We start from the raw sequence: 24,191 nt of genomic DNA, 5'->3' as shown, positions 1-24,191 counted from the left end.
CTTCTGTTCTCTCAATCGCACTCTTTTTATTCCCACACATCTCTCTTACCCTTTCATTACTTACTCACACCACATATTGTTGTCAAACATCTCATTTCCAACACATCCACCCTTCTCCACACAATCCTATCTGTCGCCCATGCCTCACAACCATGTAACATTGTTGGAACCACTATTCCTTCAAACATACCCAGTTTTGCTCTCTGAGATAATGTTCTCACCTTCCACACATTCTTCAATGCTCCCAGAACCTTTGCCCCCTCCCCCCCACCCTGTGACTCACTTCTGCTTTCATGGTTCTATCTGCTGCCAAATCTTTTCCTAGATATCTAAAACACTTCACTTCCTCCATTTTTTCTCCATTCAAACTTACCTCCCAGTTGACTTGTCCCACAATCCTACTGAACCTAATAACCTTGCTCATATTCACATTTACTCTCAGCTTTTTTTCTTTCACACTCTTTACCAAACTGCAATTTCTCACCCGAATCAGCCACCAGCGCTGTATCATCAACGAACAGCAACTGACTCGCTTCCCAAGCCCTCTCATCCACAACAGACTGCATACTTGCTCCTATCCAAAACTCTTACATTCACCTCCCTAACAACCCCATCCATAAACAAATTAAACAGCCATAGGGACATCATACACCCCTGCTGCAAACTGACATTCACTGGGAACCTCTCACTTTCCTCTCTTCTTACTCGTACGCGTACCTTACATCCTCGATAAAAACTTTTCACTGCTTCTAGCAACTTACCTCCTACACCATATACTCTTGATACCTTCCACAGAGCATCTCTATCAACTCTATCATATACTTTCTCCAGATTCATAAATGCTACATACAAATCCATTTGCTTTTCTAGGTATTTCTCACATACATTCTTCAAAGCAAAGACCTGATCCACACATCCTCTACCATTTCTGAAACCACACTGCTCCTGCCCAATCTGATGTTCTGTACATGCCTTGACCCTCTCAATCAATACCCTCCCATAAGATTTCTCAGGAATACTCAACAAAGTTATACCTCTGTAATTTGAACACTCAACTTTATCCTCTATACCTTTGTACAATGGCACTATACATGCATTCCGCCAATCCTCAGGCACTTCACCACGAACCATACATACATTGAAATCCTCACCAACCAATCAACTAACATAAACAGTATCTTCCACTGGGCATATGAAGACAAAACTTTTAAATGTGGATAAGTTCTGACTTCTCTGGTAAGAGGAGAATGAAGAAATTTAGAACAGTACACAATGCTAGATGGACACAGGTTCTTTCATGCCGTGATTGAACTGCAAGAAAGAGCTTGGATTACTTTGCCTTCAGTGAAGAAAATGAGGGAAGATTGCTGGATGAATCTCTTGGATTTCAAGAAGAGAAGAAAAATCACTAAGGGTGCTGTTCAAAGTGCTGATACTCTTACAAATAGAATGCTGCTATGTTCTGACATTACCGTGCATGGTGGCCAAAATTGCAGGATTAGAAAGCATTCAGATATCCTTCACAACCCATATTGATGCAGTGAAGGAGCTAACTATTGGGAATCAGCCTGTATTGATGCAATGAAGGAGCTTAATATTGGGAATGACTGAAATTATCTGAGGCTCTACTTTCTGGAATGCAAACAGGAGATTAATATATATCATCTTTTATGCTTGGAAAACCTTGTAAAGCATGGTCCAAAAAATATTTAAGAATTTTTTCCAGTTGACGTGACAGGCTTGAAAGACTCGATATAATATCACCACAAAAATTAAAAGGTGAAGTAGGAACAAAAAGAAAATACTTTAAACTTCAGGTCCTAAGGCTGTTCTGCTTATTGCTTGTGGACATCAGGAACCCTATGGGATGACAGTGGAGAATTTTGACAAGGTCTTAGATAAGTATTTACAAGAAGGACAAGACCATCCAAGCTTTAATAGATGAATGCCAAGTGGACTATGGCTGCCATTGGTCGGGTTAACAATTGTCCCAACTCAGCAGCTTGGATCCAGCACAAGTTTTGTGGTTAGGTGCTCCAGATCTTACCACTTCATCAGCCATACTCTACCGCTACCCTATCAACTTAAACCACCCACTTATTTCTACAAGTTTTTGGATGACTGTTTGGTAAATGTTCATGTTATTTGCACTTGATTTTTTCTCATACATATTCGCCATTTCCCGTGTTAGCGAGGTAGCGTCAAGAACAGATGACTGAGCCTAAGAGGGAAAAATCTTCACTGGTCCCTTTCTCTATTCCTTCTCTAGGAAAAGTGAAATTGAGGATTGGGGGAGGATTTCCACCCCCCAACTCCAACCCCTTTCAGTCACCTTCGTCAACACACAGGGAATATGTGGGCAGTATTCTTTCTCCATTATCCCTAGGGACATATATCTTTTGATAGTACCACATCATCACCTGAGAAAATATTTCTGCTCCATTGTTTGAATTTGCTCTCTAGAGGTAGCATTCTTCAAATCATTCGTAAACATCATCTCACCAGAGTAAAACAAGGTTGGGTAAAGGATTTGATTTTATGTTTTCCATACCATTACATGCATGTCTAATTTCATAAGAATACAATTATTTTATCTGTGCCACTTCATCACAGCTAAACTAAGGTAGATTAAGGATTCAATTTTTCATTTTTCTTAATTAAGCATGCATATCTTTAATTTGACTATATTATGACTTTAAGAGCTTTTTTTCTGTCTTTTGTGCATACAGTGGTAACCAGGTTGCCAGGTAACCACACAAGTTTGCATTCATAACAATCACTGGCTGCTTTGCAATCACAAACACTCAACACATTCACAATGAAACAAAGATCCTCCCCATACTTTGGTAGTTGCAATTTTAGGGTTGAAATAACCTTTACATGTAGTACATATATGTAGTACATATATTTGTCTTTTGTTATAGAAAATGTTACTGAAGTAGGTCTTGCATAATTTAACTAGCATTTTTACATGGATTCACATAGGAAAATGGATTTTACTTAGTTGTTTTATTTTGAGTTTCCCTTTGTAGGTACAAAATCAAAAGCATTAGCCAGGGAAGCATTAGCCAGGGCCTGAACATACAGGAGGGTGAAAGGCATGCAGGGAATAAAGTGAATTAGAACAATGTGGTATGCCAGGGTTGACATGCTGTTAATGGATTGAACTAGGGCATGTGAAGCGTCTGGGGTAAACCATGGAAAGTTCTGTGGGGCCTGGATGTGGAAAGGGAGCTGTGGTTTCAGTGCATTACACATGATAACTAGAGACTGAGTGTGAACAAATGTGGCCTTTGTTGTCTTTTCCTAGTGCTACCTCGCATGCATGCGGGGGGAGGGGCGTGCCATTTCATGTGTTGCGGGGTGGTGGCAGGAATGGATGAAGGCAGCAAACATGGATGTATACATGTGTATATATGTATATATCTGTGTATGTATATTTTGAAATGTATAGGTATGTATATGTGCATGTGTGGGCGTTTATGTATATACATGTGGATGGGTTGGGCCATTCTTTCATCTGTTTCCTTGTGCTACCTCCCTAACGCGGGAGACACTGACTAAGTATAATAAATGAATATATAGATATTATTTTTTTGAAAAGAGGAAATTTTTGGATGAAATGAAAGTGGTAAGAGTAAGTGAGCATGAAAAAGAGACTTGTTTGAAGAAATACCAGGAAAGATTGCATGAAGAATGTAGAAAAGTGAGAGTGAATGAAGCTAGGGGAGTAGGTGAAGAATTGGAGGTATTTTGGGAAACATTGTTGGCATATGCAAGAGAAGTGCATGGCATCTGGAAAATGGAAGGTGGGCAAGTGAGAAAGGGTAGTGATTGGAAAGAATACAGTAATGAGAAGTTTTTATCAAGGGTGTAAGGCATGTTTACAAGTAGGGAGAGAGGAGAGTGAGTGGTTCCAAGTGAAGGCTGGTCTGTGTCAGGGATGTGTGGTATCTACATGGTTGTGTAATTTGTTTATGAATGGGGTGATGAGGGAGGTAAATGCAAGAGTTGGAGAGAGGAGTGAGTATGCAGACTATAGCGGATGACAGGGCATGGGAGTTGAGTCAGTTCTTGCTGATGACACAGCACTGGTGGTAGATTCAAGTGAGAAATTGTAAAAGTTGGTGTCTGAGGGTGGAAGTGTGTGCGAAATGAGGAAGTTGAGAGTGAATGTGTATAGAATCAAGTTTATTAGGTTTAGAAAAGTATTAGGACAGGTTAGTTTGGGGCTGTGTTTGATTAGAGAAAAATTGGAAGTGAAGTGTTAAATACCTGGGAGTGAACATGGCAGCATGGAAGAACTCAGGAATGTGTGGAAAGAGAGATCATTATATAGATGGGCAGAAATGGGTATTTTAGAAGTAATGGAGAAGAGTGGAGGTGTTGGAAATGAAAGGTTTGAGGACAATATGTAGTGTGAGATGATTCGATCAAGTAGGTAATAAAAGGGTAAGAGAGAGGTGTGGTTGAGAGAGCTGAAGAGGGTTTGCTGAAATCGTTTGAACATATGGGGAGAATGAGTTAGGAGAGGTTGACAGAGAGGAAATACAGATGCTTCCTGATTTACAATGGTTCGACTTATGAATTTTCAACTTAGGATGGTGTGATAGTGATATGCATTCCATAGAAATTGTTCTTCGAATTTTGATCTTTTCCGGGTTGTTGATATGTGTTACAATACTCTCTCGTGATGTTGCATAGCAGCAGCGAGCCACAGCTTCCAGTCAGCTACACGTTCATGAGTGTATACAACCATTACTCTATAGTGTACTGTGTTGCCAGCATTTCATGGGTTTTGTGTTTTGTGCTTTTGCATCCCTTCATGTTTACAAAAAGCCTAACTGAATATCCTGCCTCTGGTGAGAAGAGTAAGAGGAAGGCAATTACTCTTGAGATGAAAGTGGTAATTGCCCTGCATTAAGGTAGCAAGCCAGTAATGGCCATTGCACTTGAGTTAGGACTTTTGCAATTGATGATCTTGACCACCTTAAAGGATAAAAAGTGAATCAGTGATACAATGAAATCTTCAGCATCAATTAGATTCACTGTCATCACGAAGAAAAGAGTTGGGCTAATTGATGATATGGAAAATTCACTTGTTGCGTGGATGGAAGACCAGATACAGAAGCACATACCTCTTAGGCTACTAATGATCCAGGCTATCTATCTATCTCCCTATATCTCTGATGCCTGTTCCAGTTAGAACTCTCTCAGAGGGGTGGCCGTGGCAACAGACTCTCCTTAACTAAAGAACTCCTGTGCTGCTGCTTAGCGTTAAGTGTCTCACCCCTGATAGACCACTGGCAGGGGGCACGTCTAGTGCAGTGTTTGCAGAAGCTCCTACCTAATGTTCCTAATGACTACTTCTGTCTAATGCTCCTACCCACTACTTCTACCTGATGTTTCTACCTAATGCTCCTGCTTAAATATTCCTACCAACTACTTCTCTCTACTGCTCCTACCATTTTGCCAAAAGGCAGGGCTAGCACACAGTGCTAACCTCAGGATAATCTAGTTATGAAGAATTAGCTGTTTGAGTTAAGTATTGTCAAGTGTTACATATGATAAGGAGAGATTGTATGTTTGTAGACAGAATGCCAGTAGTCCACATGTTAGTGAGGTAGAAAGAAAAGACAGCTACCTTGGTCACAGGAGTGCAACTTGAAAACCACTAAAGTGCTGGCTCACTAAGCAGATGTCACTAACCCTCGTAAAGATCCACGCTAAGGCAGAAAGTCTTTTCAATACTCTAAAATGGTGTGCTGATGATCCTATGTGTACGCAGATGTTTACTGCAGGTCATGGGTGGTTCCAACACTTCAAAAGGGGTCATAATTCTCATAATGTAAAGGTTTGCTGAGGCAGCAAGTGCCGATACTGAGGGTGCCGAAACTTTTAAGGAAGAACTGAATAGGATAATTGTGGATGAGAAATGTAAGTGTTCTGAGAACGTTTGAGGTAAGCTAGGTTAAGCTATGATGTTCAGTAGATTACATGTGCTGTATTAAATGTATTTTCAGCTTACAATGGGTTTATCGGAATGTAACCCCATCGTATGTCATGGAGCATCTGTATGTGTCAGGAGCGAAGGGAACAAGAAGGGGAGACCAAATTGAAGATGAAAGGATGGAGTGAAAAAAGTTTCGAGTGATTGAGGCCTGAACGTGTAGGAAGATGAAAGGCATGCCTGGGATGGAGTGAATTGGAATGAAGTGGTATACAGAGATAGACGTGCTGTCAATGGACAGAACCAGGGCACAAGAAGTGGATGTGATAAGCCATGGAAAGGTCTATAGGCCTGGTTGTGGATAGAGAGCTATGGTTTCAGTGCATTGCACATGACAGCTGGAGAATGGATGTGAGCAAATGAGGCTTTTCTTCATATGTTCATGGCACTGCCTCACTAATGTGGGAAATGGCCATCAGGTATGAAAAAGAAAAGTTATTTTGTCATGCATGTTCACTATAAGTGTCTATAAATCTTCACAATTGCTTCCAACGGGTAATTATCAGATAGCCCACCAGCAACTCCTCAGCATGTTTACATCATAGAGTCTTTCTTTTTCATGCCTCTCATTTAGTATGTAATCCAGTAATCCCCACTAACCATCTTTCTATCTCACCCACATATACTTATGTATGCCCCTCTCTTTGATAAACTAGGTATTCTCAGTCATTAGTCATTTTTAGCACACAATTCCATAAGCTGTTTGCCATTCATATTCACCATACTAGATATTCCATACCTCCCTCCAGTTATACCCTCATTATTAATTTTGCATTTAAATCACCCATCATTAATACCTAGTATCTTGCATCAAAACTACTGTCACACTTACTCTGCTACCTCCAAAACACTTGTTTCTTTTCATCTTTCTTGTTGCCAGATGCATAAGCACTAATGACCACTCATCTCCCATTATCTATTTATTTTTTCCCACGTCAGTCCAGAGCTCACTTTCTTACACTCTCACACAATCCTCCCCTAATGAAATGGAGTATATACCATATTAGATAGTATCCTGTCCATTCTTCCTGGCCAGGGGTAATATGCAGTTATTAATGGTTGTTGGGTTAACAGTAATTTCTCATGATTTACTATTGTTTTGATATCATATTTTCTTGCATATTCTGTATTTAAGAAGTTCTTTCTTTTCTCTCTCTGTCTCAGGCTTAGTGTATAATGATGAAGAATGGGAAACAGAGTGGGCAAATGTTCTTCGTTTAGCCTCAAGTGCTCCACGAGGTGGCCAAGACTTTAGTAAAGAAGTGTGTTCAGACACCAGCCAAAAAAGTAAAGGCCAGACCAACTCGAAATCTATGACTGATTCTTCACATGAAAGCAAGAGACTAAGCAATGGGTAAGAATATTAATGTTTCCTTAGAAAAAAGTGCTAGCATCATAATTAATTGACAGACCTGAAAAACTAAAATTTTGCTGTAAGTTTTTGAGTTTATAAGAAAAAACATGGAAAGTTTTGTAGGGCCTGGATGTGGAAAGGGAGCTGTGGTTTTGATGCATTACACATGACAACTAGAGACTGAGTGTGGAGGAATGTGGCCTTAGTTGTCTTTTCCTAGCGCTACCTTGCATGCACGCGGAGAGAGGAGGGTGCCATTTCATGTTTGGTGGGATGGCAGCGGGAATGGATGAAGGCAGCAAGTATGAATATGTACATGTGTATATATGTATACGTCTGTGTATGTATTTATTTATTTATTTATTATACTTTGTGACTGTCTCCCGCGTAGGCAAGGTAGCGCAAGGAAACAGACAAAAGAATTGCCCAACCTGCCCACATACACATGTATATACATACACGTCCACACACTCACATATACATACCTATACATTTCAATGTATACATATATATACATACACAGACATACACATATATACACATGTACATAATTCATACTTGCTTCCTTTATTCATTCCGGTCACCATCCTGCCACACATGAAATGACAACCCCCTCCCCCCGCATGTGCACGAGGTAGTGCTAGGAAAAGACAACAAAGGCCACATTCATTCACATTCAGTCTCTAGCTGTCATGTATAATGCACTGAAACCACAGCTCCCTTTCCACGTCCGGGCCCCACAGAACTTTCCATGGTTTACCCCAGATGCTTCACATGCCCTGGTTCAATCCATTGACAGCACGTCGACCCCGGTATACCACATCGTTCCAATTCACTCTATTCCTTGCATGCCTTTCACTCTCCTGCATGTTCAGGGCCCTGATTGCTCAAAATCTTTTTCACTCCATCTTTCCACCTTCAGGTTGGTCTCCCACTTCTCGTTCCCTCCACCTCTGACACATATAGCCTCTTTGTCAATCTTTCCTCACTCATTCTCTCCATGTGACCAGACCATTTCAAAACACCCTCTTCTGCTCTCTCAAACACACTCTTTTTATTACCACACATCTCTCTTACCCTTTCATTACTTACTTGATCAAACCACCTGACACCACATATTGTCGTCAAACATCTCATTTCCAACACATCCACCCTTCCCCACACAGCTCTATCTATAGCCCACTCCTTGCAACCATATAACATTGTATGTATATGTTGAAATGTATAGGTATGTATATATGCGTGTGTGGGCATTTATACATGTGTATGTGGGTGGGTTGGGCCATTCTTTCGTCTGTTTCCTTGCACTACCTCACTAACGCGGGAGACAGTGACAAAGTATAATAATGATAATAATAGAAAAAAGGTTTATTAAACAAAGGTGAAAGTTACATTGTAGCTTACTGGATATGTAAATGTGTTTATTTTTGGTCACGGATGATATAAATTGTGCAATCATTAAAACAGTTTTTAAACATCATAGCACTCTGAATTCTGAATGTATTGTCTTATTTTAGTAAGCAAAACTAACAATGTATAGGATGAAAGTAAAAAATGGGGCCTGAAAATGCAACTCTTAAAATCCAAGATGAATGAGAATATGAGATAACATGAAACATTTTATTAAAAAATGTTACCTGAGAGGTTTGCAGTACTGTAATTATTGGTTATGGAAAGTGAGTAATAGCATGGTGGAATGAAAATTTTAAAAAGTTTGTTAAGAAAAAAAAAGTTTAAAGTTAAATGTTTCAGAAAATGGTGTTGAATAGAGAGCAAAGAGCATGGAATGTGATGTCCTAAAATTTGAAAAGTTAGGAAGAAGATGCACATGAATACAAGAAAAACAAATTCTGAATGTATTGTCTTATTTTAGTAAACAAAACTAACAATGCATAGGATGAAAGTAAAAAATGAGGAATGAAAATGTAACTCTTAACATATGAGTGAGAAGATGAGAGATAACATGAAACATTTTATTAAAAGATGTTGCCTGAGAGGTTTGCAGTATTGTAATTATTGGTCATGAGAAGTGAGCAATAGCAAGGTGGAATGAAAATTTTTAAAAGTTTGTTTAGAAAAAGAGAGTTTAAAGTTGAGTATTTCAGAAAATGGTGTTGAATAGAGAGCAAAGAGTGTGGAATATGATGTCCTAAAATTTGAAAAGTTAGAAAAAATATGCACATGAATACAAGAAAAACAAATTTAGAGTTCAGAGTATTGAATGATGACTTAAAGGAGAATAACAAGGTGGTTAAGGCAGTTGAGAGATGTAGAAGGAAGGTATGTGTGTGTGGTTTGAGAATGTGTTAGACAAGTCTGCGAGACTACTTGTGACGTAGGATGAATTTTGTAAGAGATGAAATAATAATGAATAACTGATTGGAGATTATGGTACTGTATAAGAGATGTAGCCATAAGTACAACTGAATTAGAAGTTGGAATAGAGTGGAATAAGTGCTGGGTAGAGGAAGCAAAGTAATAAGACTTTAGACCCATTATAGGAGATTGATTACTTAAGTGGTTACTTGAAGATGTTTTGAATCTTAAACCTTACCTATGAGCTGAAGTTAAGGTGCTATGAATAGTAAAATATTAGATTTTGTTTAACGTATTTTTCAGTTTTGGACTTGGATAGATCTGTTGCAGCCAGCCTCCATATATATGTAGGTTGATCCAACAAAGCTTAGCATTGGTAACCATCCCTATGGTCCCCAAGAGACATGTATAGAAATTGGACTTTGTTCAGTTTCAGTGAGTGAGAGATAATTCAGAGAGAGAGAGAGAGAGAGAGAGAGAGAGAGAGAGAGAGAGAGAGAGAGAGAGAGAGAGAGAGAGAGAGAGAGAGACAAAAAAATATGATTAACTACATTACAAAAATAATTCCATTTTAGAGGTTTCAAACAAATATGGTACCCTTTGTACAAGTGGAGTTGATTTTACATTTAGAGAAAATGAAACAACACGTGTAAATATGTTTTATGGTTAAGACGATGTCTTTTGCCTTTCAGTAGTTTTGTGTTTAATGATATGTATCTCATCAGTCTCAGGTTTCCTGTCCATTTTCCTTTCAGTCATTGGGTATTTCTCATCATAGTCCCCTCAGTGTCTCATATTTCTCTATTCCTAATCTAAGTCGTGTATCTTATATACCTACTTTTGAAATATCCGAAACAGTATTTCTTCTTCGAAAGCATGCCCAATGTTGTTACCTAAAAAACCTGTTATTGTTTCCTACTTAAGGCCCTATCTTAATGTAGTTCTGTCTATCTGTCCATCTATATGTCTAATGCCCATTCCCTCCTGGAACTCCCAATAAGGGGTTAACCCCGGCAAAAGTCTCCACTTATCCCTGTCTATCCCACATACCCCATCCCATGCATTCTTCTTCCATTTCTCTCCTTCAAGTACTCTTTCCCTCTATTTCCTTGTGTCACAAGTGGTCTTCCTTCACACCAACCCCTTTAATCATACTGTCATACACTCTTCTTATAAAACTCTCGTTCTTGCATTCTTTCCACATACACAAACAATCTTGAAATACTATGTTTCACTCACTGTACTACTCCACAATTCATTTTCTTTGCATTCCCTGCCATACCCTTAAAATGGTGGGAGGCACACACACAGCTATCTGACTATTTGCTTATCTCCATGGGATTCTTAAATGGTCCTTCAATACTGTAAATCCCTTTTCCAATGTACTGATTGGGGGATAGGGTGTTCTGTTATTAGCCAAATTCCAATACATCTTTAATTTTTCAAAGAAGATTGATAAATGAAGTATTCAGATGTGTAAGGGAAACTTATCTTAGATGAGGTGTTCAGGGAATAGCAAAGGCTGCTATAGCTCAGCAGATGTTTGTTCCAGGGTCACCTGTAGTCACCTGATTCACCTCCTCATCAGAAGTTGGGTGTCCATGAAGTGCAAACTACTCTCCCTAGACTCATGATGCTCAATCATTTTAAGCTTTTCAGCTATGCTGAGGTGTTTCCACATGCTGCTCTGATAACACTCTTATCTGCCATGATTAATACAAGTACAGGCCTTTATACTATACAAAACAAAACTTCGTCATTGAGTGCCCATTTGGAATAAGAATCCACTTGGTCAGCATATAAACAAAATCAACCCCTATGTTCTCACACAATTTCAATTTTTATATGGTGCAAAGGTGTGCATTAAGTAATGTCAGCGTTACCATGTTATCTCTTGATATAACCCCTTCCTACAAGTTCATACTTGCTTGCCTTCATCCATCCTGGTGCTACCATGCCCCACAGGAAACAGCATCATGACCCCTTACTTCAGCGAGGTAGCGCTTGGGAAAGAGACAAAAAAGGCCACATTCCTTCACACTCAGTCTCAAGCTGTCATATGTAATGCACCAAAACCACAGCTCCCTATCCTCATCCAGGCCCCACAGACCTTTCTATGGTTTATCCCAGAGGCTTCACATGCCTCAGTTCAGTCCATTGACAGCACATCGACTGGTATGCCACATCGTTCCAATTCACTCTATTCCTTGCATGCCTCTCACCCTTCTGTGTGTTCAGGCCCCGATCGCTCAAAATCTATTTTACTCTATCCTTCCTCCTCCAGTTTGGTCTCCCGCTCTACTTGTTTCCTTCACCTCTGACACATATATCCTCTTTGTCAATCTTTCCTCACTCATTTTCACCATATTTCCAAACCATTTCAACACACCTTCTGCTCTCTCAACCACACTCTTTATATTTCCACACATCTCTCTTACCCTTTCATTACTTACTCAATCAAACCACCTCACTCCACATATTGTCCTTAAACATTTCGTTTCCAACACATCCACCCTCCTCCGTACAACCCTATACATCTTGCAACCCTATGACATTGTTGGAACTACTATTCCTACAAACATACCCATTTTTGCTCTATGAGATAATGTTCTCCCCTTCCATACATTCTTCATTGCCCCCAGAATCTTCACCCCCTCCCCCACCCTGTGACTCATCTGCTGCTGAGTCCACTCCCAGATATCTAAAACACTTCAATTCCTCCAATTTTTCTCTATTCAGACTTACATCCCAATGAACACTCACTTCTGCTTCCATGGTTTCATCTGCTGCTGAGTCCACTCCCAGACTGTCTAAAACACTTCAATTCCTCCAATTTTTCTCTATTCAGACTTACATCCCAATGAACTTGTCCCTCAACTCCACTGAACCTAATATCCTTGCTCTTATTCATATTTACTCTCAACTTTCTCCTTTCACACAATTTCTCAAACTCAGTCACCAACTTCTGCAGTTTCTCACCTGAATCAGCCACTGGAGCTGTATCCTTAGTGAACAAAAACTGATTCACTTTCCAGGCCCTCTCATCCAGAACAGACTGCATACTTGCCCTTCTCCTCAGAACTCTTGCATTTACCTCCCTAACCACTCCATCCATAAACAAACAACCATAGGGGCATCACACACCTCTGCCACAGACCGACATTCACTGAGAACTAATCACTCTCCTCTCTTCCCACTTGTATACATGCCTTACATCCTTGGTAAAAACTTTTTACTGCTTCTAGCAACTTACCTTTCACACCATATACTCATAATACCATCCACAAAGCATCTCTAGCAACCCTATCATATGTCTTCTCCAGATTCATAAATACTGCATACAAATGAATCTGTTTTTCTAAGTATTTCTCACGCATTTTTCAAAGCAAACGTCTGATCCACACATTCTCTAACACTTCTAAAACCACACTGCTCTTCCCCGATCTAATGCTCTGTACATGCTTTTACCCTCTTAATCAATACCCTCCCATGTAATTTCCCAGGAATACTCAACAAACTTATGCCTCTGTAGTTTGGACACTCACCCTTATCCACTTTGCCTCTGTACAGTGATACTATGCATGCATTATGCCAATCCTCAGGCACTTCATTATGGTCCATATATACATTGAATATTCTCACCAACCAGTCAACAACTCAGTCACTCCTTTTTTAATAAATTCCACTGTAATACCATACATGTTCGCCATTTCCCACGTTACAGTCAACAACTCAGTCACTCCTTTTTTAATAAATTCCACTGTAATACCATACATGTTTGCCATTTCCCATGTTAGTAAGATAACATTAAGAACAGAGGACTGAGTCTAAGAGGGAAAATCCTCACTTGGCCCCCTTCTCTGTTCCTTATTTTGGAATAGTAGAAACTGGAGGGGAGGATTTCCAGCCCCCTACTCCTTCCCCTTTTAGTCGCCTTTTACAACATGCAGGGAATACATGGGAAGTATTCTTGCAGTACTATTTCTCTTATTTACCAATGAAAAGTGAATTATAGAATAAGATTTGTTCCTTGATACTTTATGACAAAGACTGCTTATTTACAGATTTCGAACCAGTGAAAGTGAAGACTGCACAGGACGAGTTTATGAGAGTTTAGAAGAAATACATGTACTGGCATTGGCTCATGTACTTCGACGCCCCATTATTGTTGTGGCAGATGTTACCCTCAAGGTAAAGAGTACATCACAGGACACTGGTGTGTCCCAGTTTAGCTTCAAATACTGAAAGATTTATGTGATATCCCACTGAGTAAGGTAAAGTGAGGTTTGTATGTGTAGGGCCACATGAACTGTAGAACACCCTCTAATATGGCCAGCTGTACTCATTACTAACCCTTTTCCATTGTGTTATGCCATAATGCTCATACCTCTATATCTGTATTTGAAACACCTAACTATACTGCGTTTGACTTATTTTGAATTCCTCACTCACTCATTTATGCAATAAACCCTCATGAGGGTGAATGTATTTGAACCAGGTAAGAATTTTACTTTTATGTAGAACATCTATTTGAAGTTTTCTTGAAATAGGGACATCTGAATCTATTTATAATATGTTAACAAATTTTAGTGCAGGAGGGTTGGGAGTACTAGGGCCAGAGCATTCAGAAGGGCAAGCATGCATTGGAGAGATTGAGTTAGATTGATATGGTTTAGGGGTACCGTGCTGTCAATTGGCTGAAGAAGAACATATGATTTGGTCAAGAAAAACCATGAAGTATTCTTTGGGGCTTGGCTTTGGTTTCAGTACAGTGCACATGAGAGCTAGAAATTTAACATGTGCAAACAAAGCCATTGTCTGTTTGTTGATGCTACCTTAAGGAATTTTTGATACTGTTTGAGAAGAAGGTCATATCATAACCAGAACACTTTTGTTTAATTCTGAGCCAGAGTTCCTTTTTTTTCTTGTCCTGGAAAAAAATTGGTGGTCCTAGATGGGCTCTCTGTTTCTCTTAGGGGACAAAGCCTTAGACCACACAAACACTTTTAAATGTTCAGTCCCAGACTATATTGCCTAGGCCTCAGCTAGAATTCATTAGGGAAATTTCAGCTTTACACTTGAGTGCATTGATAGGGTAAGGCTGGAGGCCTATAAAGTGATATTCTTGGAAAACAAAACTTTGTCAGCAAACAGAGATCTTCAAAGAGCATTGCCTCAGGAAGCTATCAGTTAGGACCTGTGCCTATTTATCTGTCTATACTCCCATCAAGGGAGTGGCTATGGCAAAAGAGTCTCCAATTTTCCCTGTTCTTACAAACCCCTTTCACATACATCATTCCAAATATTCTTCCATCATTTCTATTCCTCCAGTACTCTTCCACTATTTCTCCATGTAACAGGCGGTCTTCCTTTCAAACCAGTCCCTTTAATCATACTATCATAATTTCACCTTTTAAACTCCCCATCTTGCATTCTTTCCACAAGCCCAGACAGGATCGAAGTATAATGTGTTACCCACTCTACCACTTCACAGTTCATTATGTTTACATTCCATGCTATATCAAATCTCACACACATCCCTTCATTTGTTTCTTATATCCATCTAGCGATACAGCTTGGATCCTCTCAAAAAGTTCTTTTCCACAGCCTTGATTCTTGATCTCTTTGACTCATTCCAAGTCCATATTTTAGCAGGATAGGTCAAGGTCAGGAAGACTTTGCTGTCCCATAATCCTTTCTTCACTTATACCTTTACCCTTCATTATTCTAACTTAGTAAGGGACACAACAATTCTTCTACCCTTTACTGCTCTTTTGCTTATCCCTCCTTCCATATAACCAAAGTTACCCAAGACAGCTCCCAATTATTCAAATTCTAGCACTTCTTTCATTTTTTTCTCCCCCATATGATAGAGTTGATCGAGATGCTCTGTGGAAGGTATTAAGAATATATGGTGTGGGAGGCAAGTTGTTAGAAGCAGTGAAAAGTTTTTATCGAGGATGTAAGGCATGTGTACGTGTAGGAAGAGAGGAAAGTGATTGGTTCTCAGTGAATGTAGGTTTGCAGCAGGGGTGTGTGATGTCTCCATGGTTGTTTAATTTGTTTATGGATGGGGTTGTTAGGGAGGTGAGTGCAAGAGTTTTGGAAAGAGGGGCAAGTATGAAGTCTGCTGTGGATGAGAGAGCTTGGGAAGTGAGTCAGTTGTTGTTCGCTGATGATACAGCGCTGGTGGCTGATTCATGTGAGAAACTGCAGAAGCTGGTGACCGAGTTTGGTAAAGTGTGTGAAAGAAGAAAGTTAAGAGTAAATGTGAATAAGAGCAAGGTTATTAGGTACAGTAGGGTTGAGGGTCAAGTTAATTGGGAGGTAAGTTTGAATGGAGAAAAACTGGAGGAAGTAAAGTGTTTTAGATATCTGGGAGTGGATCTGGCAGCGGATGGAACCATGGAAGCAGATGTGAATCATAGGGTGGGGGAGGGGGCGAAAATCCTGGGAGCCTTGAAGAATGTGTGGAAGTCGAGAACATTATCTCGGAAAGCAAAAATGGGTATGTTTGAAGGAATAGTGGTTCCAACAATGTTGTATGGTTGCGAGGCGTGGGCTATGGATAGAGTTGTGCACAGGAGGGTGGATGTGCTGGAAATGAGATGTTTGAGGACAATGTGTGGTGTGAGGTGGTTTGATCGAGTAAGTAATGTAAGGGTAAGAGAGATGTGTGGAAATAAAAAGAGCGTGGTTGAGAGAGCAGAAGAGGGTGTTTTGAAGTGGTTTGGGCACATGGAGAGAATGAGTGAGGAAAGATTGACCAAGAGGATATATGTGTCGGAGGTGGAGGGAACGAGGAGAAGTGGGAGACCAAATTGGAGGTGGAAAGATGGAGTGAAAAAGATTTTGAGTGATCGGGGCCTGAACATGCAGGAGGGTGAAAGGCAGGCAAGGAGTAGAGTGAATTGGATCGATGTGGTATACCGGGGTTGTCGTGCTGTTAGTGGATTGAACCAGGGCATGTGAAGCGTCTGGGGTAAACCATGGAAAGTTGTGTGGGGCCTGGATGTGGAAAGGGAGCTGTGGTTTCGGGCATTATTGCATGACAGCTAGAGACTGAGTGTGAACAAATGGGGCCTTTGTTGTCTTTTCCTAGCGCTACCTCGCACACATGATGGGGGAGGGGGATGGTATTCCATGTGTGGCGAGGTGGCGATGGGAATGAATAGAGGCAGACAGTGTGAATTGTGTGCATGGGTATATATGTATGTGTCTGTGTGTGTATATATATGTGTACATTGAGATGTATAGGTATGTATATTTGCATGTGTGGACGTGTATGTATATACATGTGTATGGGGGTGGGTTGGGCCATTTCTTTTGTCTGTTTCCTTACGCTACCTCGCAAATGCGGGAGACAGCGACAAAGCAAAGTAAATAAATAAATAAATATGAGCTTGGGAAGGAGACCTGTGTGGGGAAGTACCAGGAGAGACTGTGTACAGAATGGAAAAAGGTGAGAACAATGGAAGTAAGGGGAGTGGGGGAGGAATGGGATATATTTAGGGAATCAGTGATGGATTGCGCAAAAGATGCTTGTGACATGAGAAGAGTGGGAGGTGGGCTGTTTAGAAAGGGTAGTGAGTGGTGGGATGAAGAAGTAAGAGTATTAGTGAAAGAGAAGAGAGAGGCATTTGGACGATTTTTGCAGGGAAAAAATGCAATTGAGTGGGAGAAGTATAAAAGAAAGAGACAGGAGGTCAAGAGAAAGGTGCAAGAGGTGAAAAAAAGGGCAAATGAGAGTTGGGGTGAGAGACTATCAGTAAATTTTAGGGAGAATAAAAAGATGTTCTGGAAGGAGGTAAATAGGGTGCGTAAGACAAGGGAGCAAATGGGAACTTCAGTGAAGGGCGTAAATGGGGAGGTGATAACAAGTAGTGGTGATGTGAGAAGGAGATGGAATGAGTATTTTGAAGGTTTGTTGAATGTGTCTGATGACAGAGTGGCAGATATAGGGTGTTTTGGTCGAGGTGGTGTGCAAAGTGAAATTAGGGAAAGTTAGGGAAAATGATTTGGTAAACAGAGAAGAGGTAGTAAAAGCTTTGCGGAAGATGAAAGCCGGCAAGGCAGCAGGTTTGGATGGTATTGCAGTGGAATTTATTAAAAAAGGGGGTGACTGTATTTTTGACTGGTTGGTAAGGTTATTTAATGTATGTATGACTCATGGTGAGGTGCCTGAGGATTGGCGGAATGCGTGCATAGTGCCATTGTACAAAGGCAAAGGGGATAAGAGTGAGTGCTCAAATTACAGAGGTATAAGTTTGTTGAGTATTCCTGGTAAATTATATGGGAGGGTATTGATTGAGAGGGTGAAGGCATGTACAGAGCATCAGATTGGGGAAGAGCAGTGCGGTTTCAGAAGTGGTAGAGGATGTGTGGATCAGGTGTTTGCTTTGAAGAATGTATGTGAGAAATACTTAGAAAAGCAAATGGATTTGTATGTAGCATTTATGGATCTGGAGAAGGCATATGATAGAGATGATAGAGATGCTCTGTGGAAGGTATTAAGAATATATGGTGTGGGAGGCAAGTTGTTAGAAGCAGTGAAAAGTTTTTATCGAGGATGTAAGGCATGTGTACGTGTAGGAAGAGAGGAAAGTGATTGGTTCTCAGTGAATGTAGGTTTGCGGCAGGGGTGTGTGATGTCTCCATGGTTGTTTAATTTGTTTATGGATGGGGTTGTTAGGGAGGTAAATGCAAGAGTCCTGGAAAGAGGGGCAAGTATGAAGTCTGTTGGGGATGAGAGAGCTTGGGAAGTGAGTCAGTTGTTGTTCGCTGATGATACAGCGCTGGTGGCTGATTCATGTGAGAAACTGCAGAAGCTAGTGACTGAGTTTGGTAAAGTGTGTGGAAGAAGAAAGTTAAGAGTAAATGTGAATAAGAGCAAGGTTATTAGGTACAGTAGGGTTGAGGGTCAAGTCAATTGGGAGGTGAGTTTGAATGGAGAAAAACTGGAGGAAGTAAAGTGTTTTAGATATCTGGGAGTGGATCTGTCAGCGGATGGAACCATGGAAGCGGAAGTGGATCATAGGGTGGGGGAGGGGGCGAAAATTTTGGGAGCCTTGAAAAATGTGTGGAAGTCGAGAACATTATCTCGGAAAGCAAAAATGGGTATGTTTGAAGGAATAGTGGTTCCAACAATGTTGTATGGTTGCGAGGCGTGGGCTATGGATAGAGTTGTGCGCAGGAGGATGGATGTGCTGGAAATGAGATGTTTGAGGACAATGTGTGGTGTGAGGTGGTTTGATCGAGTAAGTAACGTAAGGGTAAGAGAGATGTGTGGAAATAAAAAGAGCGTGGTTGAGAGAGCAGAAGAGGGTGTTTTGAAATGGTTTGGGCACATGGAGAGAATGAGTGAGGAAAGATTGACCAAGAGGATATATGTGTTGGAGGTGGAGGGAACGAGGAGAAGAGGGAGACCAAATTGGAGGTGGAAAGATGGAGTGAAAAAGATTTTGTGTGATCGGGGCCTGAACATGCAGGAGGGTGAAAGGAGGGCAAGGAATAGAGTGAATTGGAGCGATGTGGTATACAGGGGTTGACGTGCTGTCAGTGGAGTGAATCAAGGCATGTGAAGCGTCTGGGGTAAACCATGGAAAGCTGTGTAGGTATGTATATTTGCGTGTGTGGACGTGTGTATGTACATGTGTATGGGGGGGGGGGGGGCCATTTCTTTCGTCTGTTTCCTTGCGCTACCTCGCAAACGCGGGAGACAGCGACAAAGTATAAAAAAAAAAAAAAAAAAAAAAAAAAATCTATAACAAAGTTTAGTACACTTCTTCACTCATTCTATAAGGCTTTGCAAAATATAGACTTTCATTCTGTTTGCTTTCAAATACCATTACTGTAATTTGCCTCGCGCTTACAGTTTTCAGAAGAAACATTGTCTGTCTCCCCCATACATGTATTTTCAAAGGCAATACATGGCCATGGTGTGTATTGTGGGTACAACCATGTGATACTTTCATGGTGAGTGAAATCATCATTCCTGTGGGACAGGGTAGCAACAGGAATGGATGAAGGCAAGCAAGTATGAATATGTACATGTGCTCCTATGAGTCCACGGGGAAAATGAAACATGAAAAGCTCCCAAGTGCACTTTCGTGTAATAATCACATCATCAGGGGAGACACAAGAGAGAAATATAACAGTCAGTTGATATACATCGAAGAGACGAAGCTAGGACGCTATTTGGCTCCTCTTGCACCTCGTTTGATATATAATTGGCTTCGAGGACCTATTAGGCAGTTGCTGATGACATTTGAAAAGGCCTTTGTCCACCATAGTTTACCATCCTTGATGCATAGAATACACAAACTTGTAAGAGCAACACAAATACCACACCAGAAAGCACGAGGTAGATGATAGACTATAATCAGCACCTCAAAACATTGGGTGATCGGTGCACTAATTGCTGCAGTGCAGTGCTAGTGCAATGTGAAATATTTTCACATGTATTGAAACCATGGAAGAAGTGAGTCATAGGGTGGGGAAGGGGGCAAAGATCCTGGGAATGCTGAAGAATGTATGGAAAGAGAGAACATTATCCAGAAGAGCAAAAATTGGATATCTTTGGAGGAATAGTAGTGTCAACAATATTATATGGATGTTGGGCATGGGCTGTAGATAAGGCTGTGTGGAGAAGGATGGATGTGTTGGAAATGAAATGTATGATGACAGTCTGTGGTGTGAGGTGGCTTGATCAAGTATGTATTAAAAGGGTAAGAAAGATGTGTTGTAATAAAAAGAGTGAGGTTGAAAGAGTATAAGAGGGTGTGCTGAAATAGTTTGGACATATGGAGAGAATAAGTGAGGAAAGGTTGGCAGAGAGCATATATTTGTCAGAAATGGAGGGAGCAAGGAGAAGCAGGAGATCAAACTGGAGATTGAAGGATGGAGTGATAAAGATTTTGAGTGATCGGGACCTTAACATGCATGAGCACAGGATAGAGTGAATTGGAACAGTGTTGTATGAGTTGTATACAGGGGTCAATGTGCTGTTAGTGGCCTGAACCAAGCATGTAAAGTATCTGAAGTAAACCTTGGGAAGGTCTGTAGGGCCTGGTCGTAGCAATTGACCTGTGTTTTGGGTTCATTACACATGACAGCCATAGCATGGATGTTAGTGTATGTGGCCATTCTTCATCAGTTCTTAGCTCTACCTTGAATGTGTGTAAACAGCAGTCATGTTTGAAAAGTCTTTTGAATGGTAAATATAAATAACTGATGGAATTTTTTCTCATTTTATTGAAAAGTGCCACACTGAGGGTATAGTAAATATTTAGAGAAGCCACAGTCAGGGTTAAATGTTTAAAGCTTGTAAAGTATTTATTAGAAGGTTATATGGATGTATACTATATATGGCTTCATAACAGTTGTTGTAAACGGACTCCATCTGCTTGAGGCTGCACCCTGAGTGTGAAAAGTCACCTTTAGTAAGACTGTATCATTGGGAGTCAGTTTTGTCATAGAACTTCCCACTGTAAAAGATTCTTCACTTTCCTGTTACTGTAAGTAGCACAGGCATGGGCCATATGGGCCATGGGAGCCTATAGAAAGGTCTTGAGTAACACCAGGTCTCTTGATTAGAAATGGGTCCTGGAATAATTATAAATAAAAATAAAACTTATCAAAAATCATCCAAAGGGGGAACAAGAATAGTTTTGGCTTTTGGGTCCTGAAATCATCTAATACATCATTGATGGCCCTGGAGAGAAAGAGTGTTCCATTCTTCAATTTTTGATATAGCCGTTTCTCAACACCTTTGTCATCTTTGAATTAGTTGTCTTTGGACTATTACACCTGTTTTTGGATTCATAAGTGTTAGGTGCATTGAGGAATGTGTAGAGAGTGAGGTCAGTGTTTGTGAGGACAATGATGGTCATGTTTGTTGGTATAGCATTCCCATCATTTTTATGTGAGTGTGAATCTTAGGCCTAAATACAAAAGAATGTAAGAGATTGGATGCCATGAAAATGAAATGCCAGAGGACAGTAAGTGGTGTGAGGAGGGTTTATCATATAAGGAATTACAGTGTAAGAAAGAGGTGTTGTAGTTAGCAGAGAATGATGGAGAGAGATAAAGAGGGTGTGCTGAAATGATTTTGACATATGGGGTTGGATGAAGGAAGAGACTGAGGAAGTGGATATAGATGCAAGAAGTGGAGGAAGCAGGGGGAAGGGGGAGACCTAGAAGAAGAAGGTGGAAGGATAAAGTGAAAGAGGCTTTAACATAAGTGTCTGAACATGCAGGGGGTGCAAGGTGTGCATGGGATAGAGAGAACTGAGGTGATGTAATATACACTGGAGGACATGCTGTCAGTAGGCTGAAACATGGCATATGATTTTGTTAAGGAAAAACCACAGAAAGGTCTTTGCACATGGCTCTGGATACAGGGCTGTAGGCTTGGTTCTTTATATGTGACAGCTAGAGTGAATGTCAACATGTTGGGGGCCCTTATTCATCTTTTCCAGGCACTCCCTTGCTAATGTTTGAAACAGAGAATTGTGAAAAAAATATGGATGACCCTTTACCTTTTCCATTCACTTCAGGTATTTTTTTTGTATAGAAATGGATTGTAACTGTCCTCCCTATACTTTATGAGCACTGCTGTTGAGGACAGGACTAAGTTTCCATTAACGTCTGGTGACACATGTACATTCTGTGAAAGATCTTATCTCCTAGTGAAGCTTGGACATTTTCCTCTATTTAGAATATTTTCATGATAAACAGCCATTAACTTAAATGTTATGGAAACTACAGATGTATTAGCTAATTGCCAGTCTTTCAGTGTTGATGTAATACTTCAACCTGCTTTCTGTCTTTCTTGATAAATTGAAATTATTTTTATTCTTATTTATCTAAAATGTATTTTGGTTTTATCTAAAATGTATTTTTGATACTGATATTCATTCAGTAGTGGTATTTCTCTTTAAAACAATTGAAAGATAAAAGACAGCTTCTGTTGCAAGCATTCTTTTGAAGAGGAAGATAATGTTGTCTTCTGGCAGGATATCATTTAATAGCTTAATTTTGAACTCATTTCCATCAGGATGTCAGTGGTGAGCCCTTAGCTCCTATCCCTTTTGGTGGAGTTTACCTTCCCCTGGAGTGCCCCCCACGTGAGTGTCAGCGATCTCCATTGCTCTTAACTTATGATGCTGCTCACTTCTCTGCTCTGGTTGTTATGGAAACACAAGTTGATGGCTGTGCCTCACAACTACCAGGTGAATTTTATAAGCACAACTTTTTATATCAGTTACTTAAGGGCATGTGAAGTGGGCAGGGTGAACCATGAAGTAGTCTTGTAAGGCTTATCTGTGGATGGTAGGCTCTGGTTTCAGTGCAGTATACGCAGCATCTAGAAAGTCATACCTCATTAAGCCAGGAAAGACAGTTGAATAAGATTAAGTGCAATTCAATTGATATTTCTTGCATTGTTGCTGGAGATAAAGGTAAGAGTACTCGTTCAGGGAAGATCATTTACATGCCACACAGATTTGATGAGGAAAGCACTGTATAGATATGGTAAACATTGTTGTTAGATTTTTCTTATTTTTTCATATCACACTTGAGTTCAAGTGAATTATTTAGTGAAAATGAGTTACTTAGTAGGAGAGACCTTTTGATTGTATGAGTTATTCAAATCACATTATAGTATATAACATTGCCTACGTATGAGATACCAAGGTTTTCTCGTATATGAATAAGTTATCCCTGTATCATAGTTTTCCTAGACTCCATAATGCTCATTAAACCATAAAAGTATTATTTCACATGGATTTGTTATATTCACTTCTGCATCCTCTTTGTGATACAGCCGTGATTCCCCTGACTGACTGCTGCCATGAGTTGCTGCCCATCCAGTTTGTGATTGATCCTGGTGAAGACTTCATTTGGGGGCATGATGACCAAAATCCAGCTGTCATACAGAAGCTTACTATAACCACTCATGATAAAATTGGGCTCCTAAATGAATATTTGGATGTATCACAGGTCAGCTTTTTTGGTTAGAGTATTATGTGTTGTACAGAAGTTGATTTTCATTTATGTTTTTTTGAAGAGGCATAGGCATCCTGCCTTCTGATATGTTATCTCTGCACATTTTTTTTAGGGCATTTCCAACAAAAGAAAAAAAGAATGTTGCCTTTTCCAGAATTTGCTCAAATTTGGCATACTTGTAGGTATATTTGAGAAATCCGAATAAACCAAACAGGTCACTCTGGCCTCTCGTATCTGGTATAGAGGTCAGTTATGCATATTCAGCTTTTTTATATAATTAACTCTGATAGTTGTTCTTGAATTCAAGTTAAAACCACCTCGCCACACATGGAATACCATCCCCCTCCCCCCTCATGTGTGCGAGGTAGCGCTAGGAAAAGACAACAAAGGCCCCATTCGTTCACACTCAGTCTCTAGCTGTCATGCAATAATGCCCGAAACCATATCTCCCTTTCCACATCAAGGCCCCACACAACTTTCCATGGTTTACCCCATACGCTTCAC

The 24,191-nt window shown here is 40.2% G+C and overlaps 1 protein-coding gene across 2 annotated transcripts in view; it reads left to right on the top strand.

Annotated features, from left to right (window-relative positions):
• Window positions 1-24,191, top strand: part of LOC139750174 (uncharacterized) — a 79,990-nt gene that overhangs the window by 38,063 nt on the left and 17,736 nt on the right. For both annotated transcript variants that reach the window (XM_071664551.1, XM_071664561.1), the window contains exons 7-10: window positions 7,175-7,364; window positions 13,745-13,871; window positions 22,738-22,912; window positions 23,506-23,681. In XM_071664551.1, the coding sequence (XP_071520652.1) occupies window positions 7,175-7,364; window positions 13,745-13,871; window positions 22,738-22,912; window positions 23,506-23,681 (668 nt within the window). The remainder of the gene's footprint in view (window positions 1-7,174; window positions 7,365-13,744; window positions 13,872-22,737; window positions 22,913-23,505; window positions 23,682-24,191) is intronic.

This window comes from Panulirus ornatus, chromosome 1 (assembly GCF_036320965.1).
Source record: "Panulirus ornatus isolate Po-2019 chromosome 1, ASM3632096v1, whole genome shotgun sequence".
Classification (NCBI taxonomy): Eukaryota; Metazoa; Arthropoda; class Malacostraca; order Decapoda; family Palinuridae; genus Panulirus; species Panulirus ornatus.
The sequence above is the reverse complement of the archived record's forward strand: the minus strand, read 5'-3'. Positions and strand labels throughout refer to the sequence as shown.